This window comes from Drosophila nasuta, chromosome 3, assembly GCF_023558535.2.
Source record: "Drosophila nasuta strain 15112-1781.00 chromosome 3, ASM2355853v1, whole genome shotgun sequence".
NCBI lineage: Eukaryota > Metazoa > Arthropoda > Insecta > Diptera > Drosophilidae > Drosophila > Drosophila nasuta.
In genome coordinates, this window is record NC_083457.1 from 1,048,259 (window position 1) to 1,060,617 (window position 12,359).

Consider the following 12,359-nt stretch of genomic DNA (forward strand, 5'->3'; position numbering starts at 1 on the left):
TGCAAGCATCGCCCATTGCGCCGTTAGATAGCACAGTCCACAGCCCACAACCAACACCCACACACCAGCACACACACATACATATACACACACACGCATACATCAACGCCATCAGAGTGCGCTTTTAAAGTGCGCTGAAGCGTAACGAGCGCAACGACCGAGCAACTTAGTCGAGTTACTTTGTCTATTCTATTGACGCTTTTATGCTACAACAGAAAATACTGCGAAGTTGGTCTTTTATTTTACTCGCTGTTGTTGTTTGTGATTTTGTTATTTTTATTGCAGTTTATAACTTTATGACGGATCGTGTCATAAATTCGTTTATAGCAATCGAATGAGCTGCCTCGGACAACGTCTCCATTTTTACATTGCCTACTTTAATTAAACACACGACTGACCACCAGCTGGATATATTCTGCGCTGCACGTCACTGCAGCAGATAACAATAAAATTCTTGCTGAGCTAACTTGCTCGAACAAAGTCGCAACAAAACGAATCGTGCGGAAATTTTTAAATGCGCCTAAAGTTGCCCAAGTATAAAGAGAGCTGCCGTGGCACACTCACACGCACACACCGGATAGTTATCAATACACAACATGTACATAGCTGTGTGTGCTTGTGTATTCGTGTAGTTGGCTTTGGGACTGCCATTGGGACTGGGATTGGGGGTCTACTACCTGTAGCATATATGTATAAAGTAAAGTCTGCATAATTATTTCATGCGCGCTGTTTGACTTGGGATTGGGAATAAGAGACGCACAGCAGGCAAATATGCAAAAGGGGGAAGCTGAGACTGCTCTCTACGTTCCAAACCAACTACATATATGTATGTATGTATGTATGGTATAAATCTAACTATACAACAAATGTGCACATGTGCGTGTTAAAAGCAGCCAGAGACATCCTATAAAATACCTAAAGAGGGTGCTAAAGTTAATACTAGTTAGTGTTGTTCGTTACTTATTTAACGTTCCTCCTCTTCAATTCGCTTTATTTGTAGGTACATTATTATATTTATTTATAGTATTATATTTATTATATATTTAGTTTCATAAATGTTTGCATTTTTATTTCGGTTCGCATCCTGCATCTCACATTTCAGGTCATCAAAAGCGTAATCAAATGAAATACACGAGAATAACAAACGTAGCAGAAGCAAACACGTAAATAAAAGCAAATATGCTACAAATAATTCCACTGAAATCTGAAATCTTTTCAGAATTTGCATAATTTTTGCCGACATGCGTCCACGTGTCGTATTTTTTTCTCGTTCAGTTTTCTCTCCTTGCCGTGTCCAGGTCGTTCAATAAAAAAATAAAAAAAAAATATAGATATAAAAAAATGCCACAAAAATGAAATTTCAAATATTGCTTGCGCATTTATTTTCAACATTTCCGTCGCAGAACTACTTATGGCATACGTTGTTACTAGACCAAGTATTTTATGTCTTGCCCAAGGGCTTCTGTTTATGTTTCCATCTCTACGTCGAATTCATAGTTGGAGGGGAATAAATTGAGAGACACAAAAATTATTGCCTAAGTTTTGAATGTACAGCACTATATTTATGGAATTTTAACTGCAGTCTCTATAAAGGTAAAGTGACGTATTAAATTATAGCTACGCTAAAATATTCACTAAATTAATTAATATAAAAAATAAAATAGAAAGAATATTATTCATAATAAGAGAAAAAGTGAATAGATTGTAGTGTGAAAGATAACTAACATACTTTAACCCGTAACATAAATTCTATTGCATCGATTTTATATGAAAAAATTAAAGGTATAAATTTCTAATTAAAACTCTGGATGTATGTATGTAAATATGTAAACATAAATATTACAAATGTTTTCTTATGATAATTTTCTGAAATTTTAAATTTAGCAACCTCCGAATAACAAACTTTCTTGTTGATGGTGCTACAGGAGTATGAGGGAATAGAATTTGCGTCACGAATTTAAAGGCATTGCTGCAAATGACAAAAAAAAAAACTGAAAGCGTTCTATGTTTGTTTATATAATAAAATAGAAGAAATGCGCACCTTGTGCATATTTTGTTGTTGTTTTTTCAACTGTTGAGTTGTGCTTTTGACAGGAGGGGAAAATGCAAATCGTTTTGGTCCATTGATGGGCACTGAAGCCTGCCGAGTCCCGGCTTAAAATTGAAGCTGTGCACTCACCAAATTGCCGGCTGTCGCCTGACGACTGCAAACTGCAACAGCGAGCGTATTGTGCTGCCTCTGAGGCAGCTAAATGACAGTAGCAGAAACAAAAAAAACAAAAAACAAAAACAATAAGAACAACAAAAAAAATGGATAAAAGCAAACAAGGGCATACGGCAACAGTTTGTTTGTCAAAGTGTTGAAAGCGCGCAACGCATGCCCGAGGGAACCGTGAAGTGGGGCGAAGATGGGAATACAAAAAACAGTCGTAGAAAGAGATACAGATACAGATACGTTTATATCTACAGATAGAGATAGAGATGCAGATAGGAATAAAAAAGACTGAGATACATTTACAAAAACAAACGCTGGCATAGGCATGTTTGCATTGCAGATGAGCAACTGGAGGCTGGTGGGCACGGAGCTTTAAATATTTAGGCAGCACTTACAGAGGATAACAGCAAGAACATCAACAACTAGCGTAAAGTGTAACCAATGAAATTAACCTGAGAGGATCAAATTCATTGTCGCAAGAACACATTGAACTGAGCTCGGCTAATTTTGAGCAATATTTTGTGGCTTTTGTGGGCCTTCAGAGTGGGAAGACCAACCATCAACAGCCCCATAAAGAGGGAGGGTCTGGTCTGGTCTGGTCTGAGAGTGGTGTGCCACAAAAAAAGACAAGCAGTCTGCCACTGGCAGAGACCGAGCCCGAGACTGAGACCGGGGCCGGGGCCGGGTGCTCAAGCGGAAACGGAAGTGACAGTGTATGAAAAAGATGGACGGGCAGCACTCGCAAGGACGTCAAGGGAACGAGAAGTCTGCAGGGCCTGAAAAAGGCACTGAGATGGGACATGAATATGAAACGCACTTCGTAAATCGTAACAATTTTTATCTTTATCGTTATCGTTATCGCTGTCCCTGGCAAACGAACTGACAAAACCATATGCATAAATATCTAAGTATTTACATGCCATATTGTATGCGGGCACTCTCCTAATGTGCCTCTTGAACAGAATGTGTGAGTGTAGCTATGTGTTAGATAAGCTATTCAGCACCCTGCACTTGACTGCTGTGATATTTTCTTTAAGCTTTGCCATTTCCAGCCTCTTAACGACAAATACAAGCTTTATGCAAAGAACGTTAATCATATAATTAAAAGGAAGTATTTTAATTTAATGCATGCTAAAACTAACTCATAATCAGACGCTGCATAGAATTTCAATACGAACAATTCATGTAGTTCATAGATGTTAATAGATTGTACGTAATAAATTAAAGTGAAAATATTGTTAAGAACAAATTCAGATAATTGATGAATTTCCATAGAGAAGCGCAAATAATGATTCGTAGGGAAATGTTTTCTTTTCGACTCTAAAAAATTTTATAAATTTGAATTCCAAATTCATTAACTTTAGCATGTCCGTCTATCTATTATTTATTGTTGCTCGGAATTCAAGTTCGTTTTAGATTTTTATCATTTGCCGTGGCAAGATCTGATAATCTGGAGTATTTTGTACATATATAAATATATGTATACCAATTATATTAGTTTTCGTAATTTTGAATGCAACTGAATATCAGTATACTAAATGTATCATTTGGTAAATTTCGTTATTTATCGATATATTTATTATTGTTTTGCTTTCACTAAAAATGGATAGCGTGTATTTTACAGCCGAAAACACTCGATGGTAGCTATCTTACTTATTTTATCTAAAACTGTAAAATTTAATGGTTATATTGTGTTGTGGTTATATTGATCTTCCAGCACAATTAATATATTTTTGAGTTCGAAAATAATTATGAAAGTTCAGAAATACTAAACGAGTACATATAACAAAATCAGATTGATAATTCACCATCGTTGATACCCCACAACTATGTTATTTAATACTCACATTAAAATTATATAACTAATCATGTTTATTGTTATACATGCATTGTTTATACATGCATTTTCACTTCCCTATTTACGTCGACTGCTACTCATCACGGAGCTTTGCTATGCTCGTAATTGTGGTTTATGTCTTAGTTAGCCTGAGATGGAAATCTTTGAGTGCTGATTTATGCATGCTGTACTCTGGACTAACTACTTGAGTGTCATCTATCGGCGCATTTATCTTGTGGCAGGTCAAGGCTTCCTAAGCATCAGCAGAAGCAGTGAGCTTCAGGGTTGTGTGAGCTGAGGAGGATGTTCCACACTCAGTTGTGTCCCATTTTATTATGCAACAGCTTCCAATTGCCACAGCTACAGCTACTGCCACAGCCACAACTATTGCCACTGCTATATACATCCTCAGCCATCCGTTGTCATCTGCTATGCTATTATTTATATTGTGTTAAGCACTTTAGTACATCCTAATGCGTAGTGTTGTCCCCGCTTCCCTTCTTCTACTACTTCTGCTCCATCTCTCTTTTCGCGTAAGTCAAAAGAATGCCTCAGGCATTAGAAGTGATAGAAAGAGAGCTGCAGACAAAGCATTCGGCAGCTCGTCACCCAACGCTTCCAATGCAGCATTATGACAAACAGGAAATGGGCAACCAGAGCAATGCTCAGCCAAATACATTGAAAAGCTTGCAACGTTCCTAACAGCCACGAAAAGTGCACGTAAAAGCTGTAAATTGCCACTAATAGAGTGCAAATAGCTTTAAAGTCGAAAGACGCAAAGGGAAAAGGACGGAAAGTGAAAAGTGAGAGCAAAAGCATTAGACAATCGAAACTTAAATACCCTCACTTATATTGTGCTGTATATTGGAAATGCCAAAAATTTATCTTTCTTTTTAATTTAATACGGTAAGCTAGAATAATTTATAAAGTTCTTAAAATGCTCAAGTACTTTAATGTATCTTTTTAATTCTTTTCTTTTCGTTAAATTCTGAAATAACTTTTTAAGAAATATTTTAATATGCTTGCATCAATATACATATGTTGTGTGAGTAAAATAGCCTCCTAGGTCTTACAGCCGATTTATAAGGGGATTGACATTTTTATCAGTTAATGGTTCACTCATTTAGTCAGTTAAAACAAAGAAGTTAACATACAATACAGTACAACTCTACGCACTTTTTGATATATGTATAATCGCTGATTAAATGAATCGATCTACAATTTTGAAATCTTTATATGATGATGCACGCGTCTTGAATAACATGAAATAATTCTCTTTTCGTTATTGCACAATCCATTATTTAAAGCGAATAGTGCTATCAAGATCTAACTAGCCAAATACCTGTCAAATGGCTATCTCAAATTGGGTAATTTCATTGCGAATTCCCACTTTTATAGCATACCACAATTTCCACTAGCTTATTGTTGCTTTTTTCTAAAGTCTGACCTTTAACGAAGCAGCGTTGTGTGCCTGTTGGCTGTGCCAACATTTTGGCCATGGAATTTGTATTAAAATGTCTATGGAAGACGAGCCAAGAAATATTTGTTCTGCCAAAAACTATTGCGAGGGTCCACGAACAACGCAGATGCCATAGTTTTCATGTAAAGCCACAATAAAGCAAAAGGCATCTGCCCCATGGCATGTGTGTGTCTATGCCTTAGTATATATGTAAGTGTGCGTGTGTGAGTGTGTATGCGTGTGTAAGTGTGGGCGCCAGGAAAACAATTTTCGAAGAATTTTACAGCTGAGCGCGCCACTGGCAGCTATTGGTGGCTATCAAAAAACGGTGGAGGACTGGGAAACTGGTGGTCGAGTGGCAAAAATGGCAACTAAAGTGCGAAATAAATTTAATTTACTCAAGAGCCTTGACTAATTGTCATGGTAAATCAACGTGTGACAGATGCAACAAGTAAGGCCCAAGAACCTGTCCACCCACCACTGCTTACCCAGCAAATGATTAAATTTGACAAGACCTGTCAAATGCTGAACAGCCAGTTCATCATTTAGCAGCAGGTCACTCAATTAGCCAGCTAGGCTCAGACACAAGTACCGCAGTTGTTAGTCTACAACACCGACACGTCGTCTTAAGAATTCAAAGCACATGGTGAGTTTCATCTAGCGTCTATTCCCCTGACTAATTTCATATGCGAACTTCCCCTTTGAAGGTTAAAGTTCAGTATACATACATACATATGTATATAGTAGTATGCTACAGGGGAAACCGTAAAAACCTCATCGTTAGCTTTCACCTGGTCATAACTGGGGTGGAAGCAGCTGAGCAGCTTCAGCTCGATGCGACTGGGTAACTGGGTGACTCTGAGCAGCTCGGAGACTTGGCGACTCTATTCAGAAACTGCTCGTCCAGGAGTGCGGGTTTGTTTTCATTTACTATCTGGGATTTGAAATGTTAGCAGTTAACAGCGAAAAGCAGAGAGAGCAAAGCCTGCTCTCTTTTTTTTCTCAATCTAAAACTGTTATATTGCCAAGCTTATCGATTACACAATAGCTTTTAAAGCTTGAAAGCTTTCAAATAGCTTTACCTCGTCGTGGTTTCTGCCTCAAGTTTAACGCAAAGTTTTATTATCCAGTTATTTTAGAGCTTTTAAGAATTCACAATAGAATCAAAGCTTAAATAATGGTTATGAATTCTGGATTCATGAACGAAAATCCAATGAAATCATTTTGATCCAAGTTCATCATGAAAAGCTTATCTGTAGGAGTCAGGTCGGTTTTCTCTTTGGTGAAAGCATCATCAAAGTTGCTAATGTCCTTGCGATGTTTCTGTAAAAAATTAAGGAATTACTTAAAATAGTTGATTATTATATCGGTCAAGTAACACACAATCTTGGGCACAATAGGTGGTTCCATTTCTCCAGCTTCGGCCTTATCCCAATCAATCAGACGGTAGAAAGGATGTGTAGTAATTTCTTGCTTGGCATAGCGACCAGCTCCCAGACGATTGTTAGGTTTCTTTGCTAGAAACTTTGGCAGAATATTACAACTTTTAATAGAATATTTTTAGATTTATGCTTACACTAGTGATAATATCCATGGCTTCCTGTGAAAAGTGCTTGGGGAAGACAGCCTTCTTTTCCTTGATATTTCGGAAAACGGCGTTATCATCCTCACCTTCAAAAGGCGCCTGACCTGCCATTAATTCGTATAGCAGCACTCCAAATGACCACCAGTCAGCCGTAGTCGAGTAAGGATCATAGCTCACAATCTAGAAGCAAATAATGAAAAAAAATGCATTCTTGAAAAAAATTCATACGATTCTAATAGAAGCCCACCTCTGGTGCCATATAGTTGGGAGTGCCACAGAAAGTGCGTGTAGTATGTCGATCAGTGACGCCTTCTTTGCTGAGCCCAAAGTCCACCAGCTTGACGTGTCCTTCGGCATCAAGCAACACATTGTCAAGCTTTAGATCGCGATAAATAATCTCACGTTCATGTAGAAAGAACAAAGCAATTGCAATTTCCACCGAATAGAAACTATAAAAGAAAACTCAGTAAATATATTAAACCAGTAAGAAGTCTACAGTCAAGTTTGCCCGACTGAAAGGTACTCGATCAAATAATAAGATTTAAAATACGTGCTTTGATTAATAATTGTAAAAAGGAGATATTTCAAATGTTTCCAAAACAAATGAACCCACAGAAACATTTTTTTATAAATAAGATGTGATATACCCGCTACCCATTTCAATTATTGCAAAACAGTGTGGTACTATTGTTAAAATATAGTAAACCGAAAAATTATAAAATATACCAAAGCCTATTTTTGGTATATCGATTGACTATTACATTCGAAGTAAAAAAAATATACAAGATTGTCAACCAAAGCAACTAAGACCCGAATGCAGTTTTTCTGCGATATAAAATTATTTTTTAGATAACTTCTATGACTATTGTTAATATTAAAATCGTGACTATAGAAAAAAGTCTTTAATCCATGAGCAAAAACATCTGGTTCTTAGACGAAAGAATTGTAGAAAAGTGGTCGGAAAAGAAAAATTGATATAACTTACACGGCCACTGACTCCTTGAAACGTCCGTATTGCTGCATGTGATACATGAGATCGCCTCCTTTGCAGTACTCCATGACGAAGAACAAGCGATCCATGGTCTGGAAACAAGAATGCATTGCAACAAGGAAGGGAGGTCGACCGGACAGTGCAAGGATGCGTTTCTCATTCATTGGCAGCTCCATGTCATCTGTTTGAATGATGACATCCTTGCGCAACACTTTCACTGCATATAATTCGTCAGTGCCACGGCGCTCAGCTAGTAGAACTTTGCCAAAGGATCCTTTTCCGATGACCTTAACAAAGTTAAAGTCCGCTGCACGTATCATGTCCCGTTTGCTCATGTTATGTGGCATGTCCTTGTTGTCCATGCGACGCTTCTCATTCGGTTTACGCTCATGCTGCGCAGGATGCGACAATATACTGGTTGCAACTAAAAAATCAGACTCTACTCACTTGGACCTCATCTCGTAGACGTGCCATGTCATTAATGACATCCACGCAGGGAATGTTGTAGTGCTCGCCCTCCACTTGGGACAGAAACTTGTACCAGCCATCGATGGGCTCCTTTTGCAGCTCCTCCAAACTGAATGAGAATGAGCCCATGAAATCATTGCGCGAGGTACGATCCCAATCCCAGATCTCAATCAGCAGTCGCTTCTCTCTGTCCTGCGGCTGCAGTTCACTTTAAAATAATAAAATAAGTATAATTTCTGAAGCTATCAAGTGTCACTTACAAGGTCAAGGTTTCGTTAAAAACAGGATTGAGGTTCTTCTGTATGGTCTTGGTTTTCTTTTTAGTGCGACCCGAACGATCGGGATGCATTTGAACCGCCACATAAGGATCACTGAAGCCATTGGTATCCATGGGAATAAGATTGGCAGCTTCTTTGACTGCAAAAATGTACAGAGATAAGTTAAGTTCAATAATTTTAAGGTCACACTCACTTTCCACTTTGAGATTGTTACCCTTGAGCTCCACATAAAGCAGCAGCTTGCCACGCACTTCACTAATGTCTGCACCACACATGGGCGGCACTTGGTCCTTGCACTGATGATGCACATTCAAATTGCAGTCTGCGACGCAATAGGATAAATAGGTAAGGATTTGTATACGGCAGCTTTATTTTATAATTAACGGTTAGAGTAGGGCACCTTAAACCTCATAAATTATACATATATATCCTTGATCAGCCAAATCAGTCAACAAGTAAGAGAATAAAATCAGTATGTTTAAACAGCTAAACAAGAATTATAAAAACTAGAAGTAGTGTTTTTGGTAGATCAAGTTTTTTTTCAAATTCCTCCAAGTTTGAGAGAGATGGAATAATAAAATACATACAACTTTTAAAATAAATATATATACATATATATAATAATAAGGAGACACTGATGGATTCATCAAAGCGCTATTTGGTTCTAACCCTAACATTTAAACTTCCTAAACCTAAACTAGTTCTGCACTACCAAAAATGTTGCATTAAGCTCTCACTCTTCGCCACACTAGACTTGCCTCATTATTTGACTTTCATCCATCACTTACTTTCGCACTTGACGCCTTGATGGGCAACACCATGAAGCAACATGCCGCACTCATCACAGAAGGTGGGCGTTGTGTATGTGGTCGAGATCCAGCCGTGTTTCACCTTCGCACAGTCAGCATCGAAATCGGTGTCCTTGCCAGGACACTTGAAAACCACAAATTTGCAGCATTTCTGATGAATATTAAAGCGGCATTCTGTGTAGCAAAACTGTTGAATTTAATTTTGAATTGCTAGATATTCTTTAACATACCCTCGCACTGAAAACCTTGTTTTCCAAAGCCCCTGAAAATTATCCACGGCGCCGCATGCAACAATGCAAAGAGCAACAAAACGTGTCAACTTACAGAATGCTAATTAAATTAGGCGACGCAGCGCTTGCAAGCAAGCGGCAAAAAAAAGAAACTTGCACAATCCGAGGGTCGACAGCACAAATAAATGGATCGTGGCTATATTTATCTTTTGCGGTTTTTGTGGTCCTCCAGCTCACTCACCAGATGAAGTCCTTGCAGTGGCCGCAGTACGTTGGCTGCTTAAAGAAACGCACTGTGAACCGATGTCCGTTCACAATCTCCAGACCCTTCCGCTTCATGGCACCCTTACGCAATCGATTCTTCATATAGTTGACAATATTCGCTTCCCCTGCGATTTCCAGCAGGTTAGCTGGTGCTTTTCCACCAGCTGCAGCTCCTGCTGTAGCTGCCGCCGGTGCTTTTGGTGCGGCAGGACCTGCTGGTGCCGCAGTTGCTGTGGGCAGCACTGTAGCGCCAGGTGTTGCCACTGCTGCGGCCGCCATGGCTCAAAAGGATACTCCAAGGATGTCAAAAGAAATATTGCCTCAAGCAATACCGCGCTATTCGACGCGCGACTGTCAACTGACCCGCTGCAGTCGATAGTTAAACGCTGTTGAACAAAAGAAGCCATCCAAGTTTTTACCCAGCAGTTGCAATGCTTCTCCAGGTCTAGAGGTCAATAAAGTACTTATGCTCGGACTTGCATTTTATTTTTGTTTAGTACTCGTATGAATTGCGCCTTTACTAATTAACAACTATGTAAAATATTGCAAAAGAAAACAAGACAGACAGCTACCGTCGAGTTTTCTCGACTTCAAAGGAGGTATTATCGTTAAAAAATACCAAACTAATATATTTAAATAATAAAATATGCTAAAAATATGGCTTATATCAAAATATCACGGATTTATTTTATTTTTCATTCAATATACAACATATGAAACAAGCAATACAAAGCAATTAAAACACTACTGTTGTAGTTGGTTTTTGTCATATACTTTTAAAAATAAAATACAATATTGATATAATAAGTTGATATATATTACGTTAATATATGTATTTATTAACACAACAATTTAAATTGTAATTTAATTAATTTTATTTTTTTTAGTTTTAAACTAGTAAGAAAACTACAGTCGAGTGTACTCGATTATCAGATACCCGCTAGCCATTGTGAATCAGAGCAAAACCGAGCGGTATTTATTTTAAAATTTACCAAAAATACTAAAAATATACGAAATGGTGTATTTAGTAAAAAGAATATACCAGAATGTTAGCCAATGAAAATAAAGAAACTTTTGCCCATACATAAGTATTTTTATTTGATCGCAACCAAATTTTCAGGAATCATAAAGACTATATTTAATTCAAGTTGTGTTAATTAGAGTTGAAATCACAAAGCTAGTTATTCGCTCAAAATTAATGTTTTCCTCCAATAGCACATTTTACAGCCACGAATTGCTGCAAGTACGCCAAAAATTAGTAATTGGCCAACGTTTTGTGAAAGCATTTGTCATGATAAGTGTAAACAATTTGAGGAAGGTCAGTCAAGTGTAGCAGCTAGCTGATGCTAGTGCTTATGCTTGTGCCTCAAGCATCATTGCAATGCGACAATCGGAGGCAGCAATCACTGAAATCAGCAGCTGGCACCCGCTCTCTATGTGTATGCGTGCTGAGCAGCGTGCATGTGCAGCTGTGACGTCAATGGTTTGTCTGTGAACGGGGACGTCAACAAACTTGGACAATGCCAAAGACAATCACAGAGGAAATGTCTGATGCGGGTGGGTGTGTGTGTGTTTGTGTGCTAAGTAGCAGACTGTCTAAGTGTAAGTGTGTGTGTGCGGATATTCGCCAACAATGTCGATTATTTCTATGCCATTGTTGATTAATTTATACATTTTTGGCATGAAAAATTGCTGCTAGGGCAACAGAGAGAACGATAGAAATAGAGAGATAGAGACAGTGAGAGTGAGAGAGAAAGTGAACGTAGCACATGGCGTATGATTGATATAGCAAATGCTTTGAGCCAGTGTTGGCTAAGAAAAACCATTAACCTTAGCGTGGTAAAAAATGTGTGCAACGAGCTGTGCGGCCTAAAAATAGAAATAGAAACGCAAACGCAAACGCAACAAAAAACCAAATTGAGCACAAAGTGCAAAAGTTTTTAAGGACGCACACAGAGAAATATGAGACACTGAGTGTGAGCATGTGTATGTATGTGTGTGTATGAGTGAGTGAGTGGATATCCTGCGAAGGACACATACAGCAAACAAAGTCAGCAAGCAAACAAACCAACTGCAGGTCGCATCCTGCAACACATGAAACTTGATTTCATTTGAGATTATAAATAAAAGAATAGATTTATACTTTTTTAACTAAACAGGAAAGGTTAACAACAAATTATATAATTTAAAAATATCTGATATGCTTAAATATACTTTTAATAA

General features: G+C 38.0%; 1 protein-coding gene across 1 annotated transcript; it reads right to left on the reverse strand.

The window, feature by feature from the left end:
• Positions 1 to 1,353: 1,353 nt before the first annotated feature.
• Positions 1,354 to 10,496, reverse strand: LOC132790239 (protein kinase C, eye isozyme). The gene is made up of 12 exons (XM_060798710.1): positions 10,114 to 10,496; positions 9,873 to 9,904; positions 9,622 to 9,816; positions 9,027 to 9,155; positions 8,816 to 8,972; positions 8,535 to 8,763; positions 8,082 to 8,479; positions 7,344 to 7,545; positions 7,088 to 7,276; positions 6,895 to 7,035; positions 6,594 to 6,834; positions 1,354 to 1,480 (listed from the first exon to the last, which is right to left on the reverse strand). Exons 1-11 carry the CDS (start codon positions 10,413 to 10,415, stop codon positions 6,682 to 6,684), a joined length of 2,127 nt encoding a protein of 708 aa, XP_060654693.1. The 5' UTR covers positions 10,416 to 10,496; the 3' UTR covers positions 1,354 to 1,480; positions 6,594 to 6,681.
• Positions 10,497 to 12,359: the final 1,863 nt, after the last annotated feature.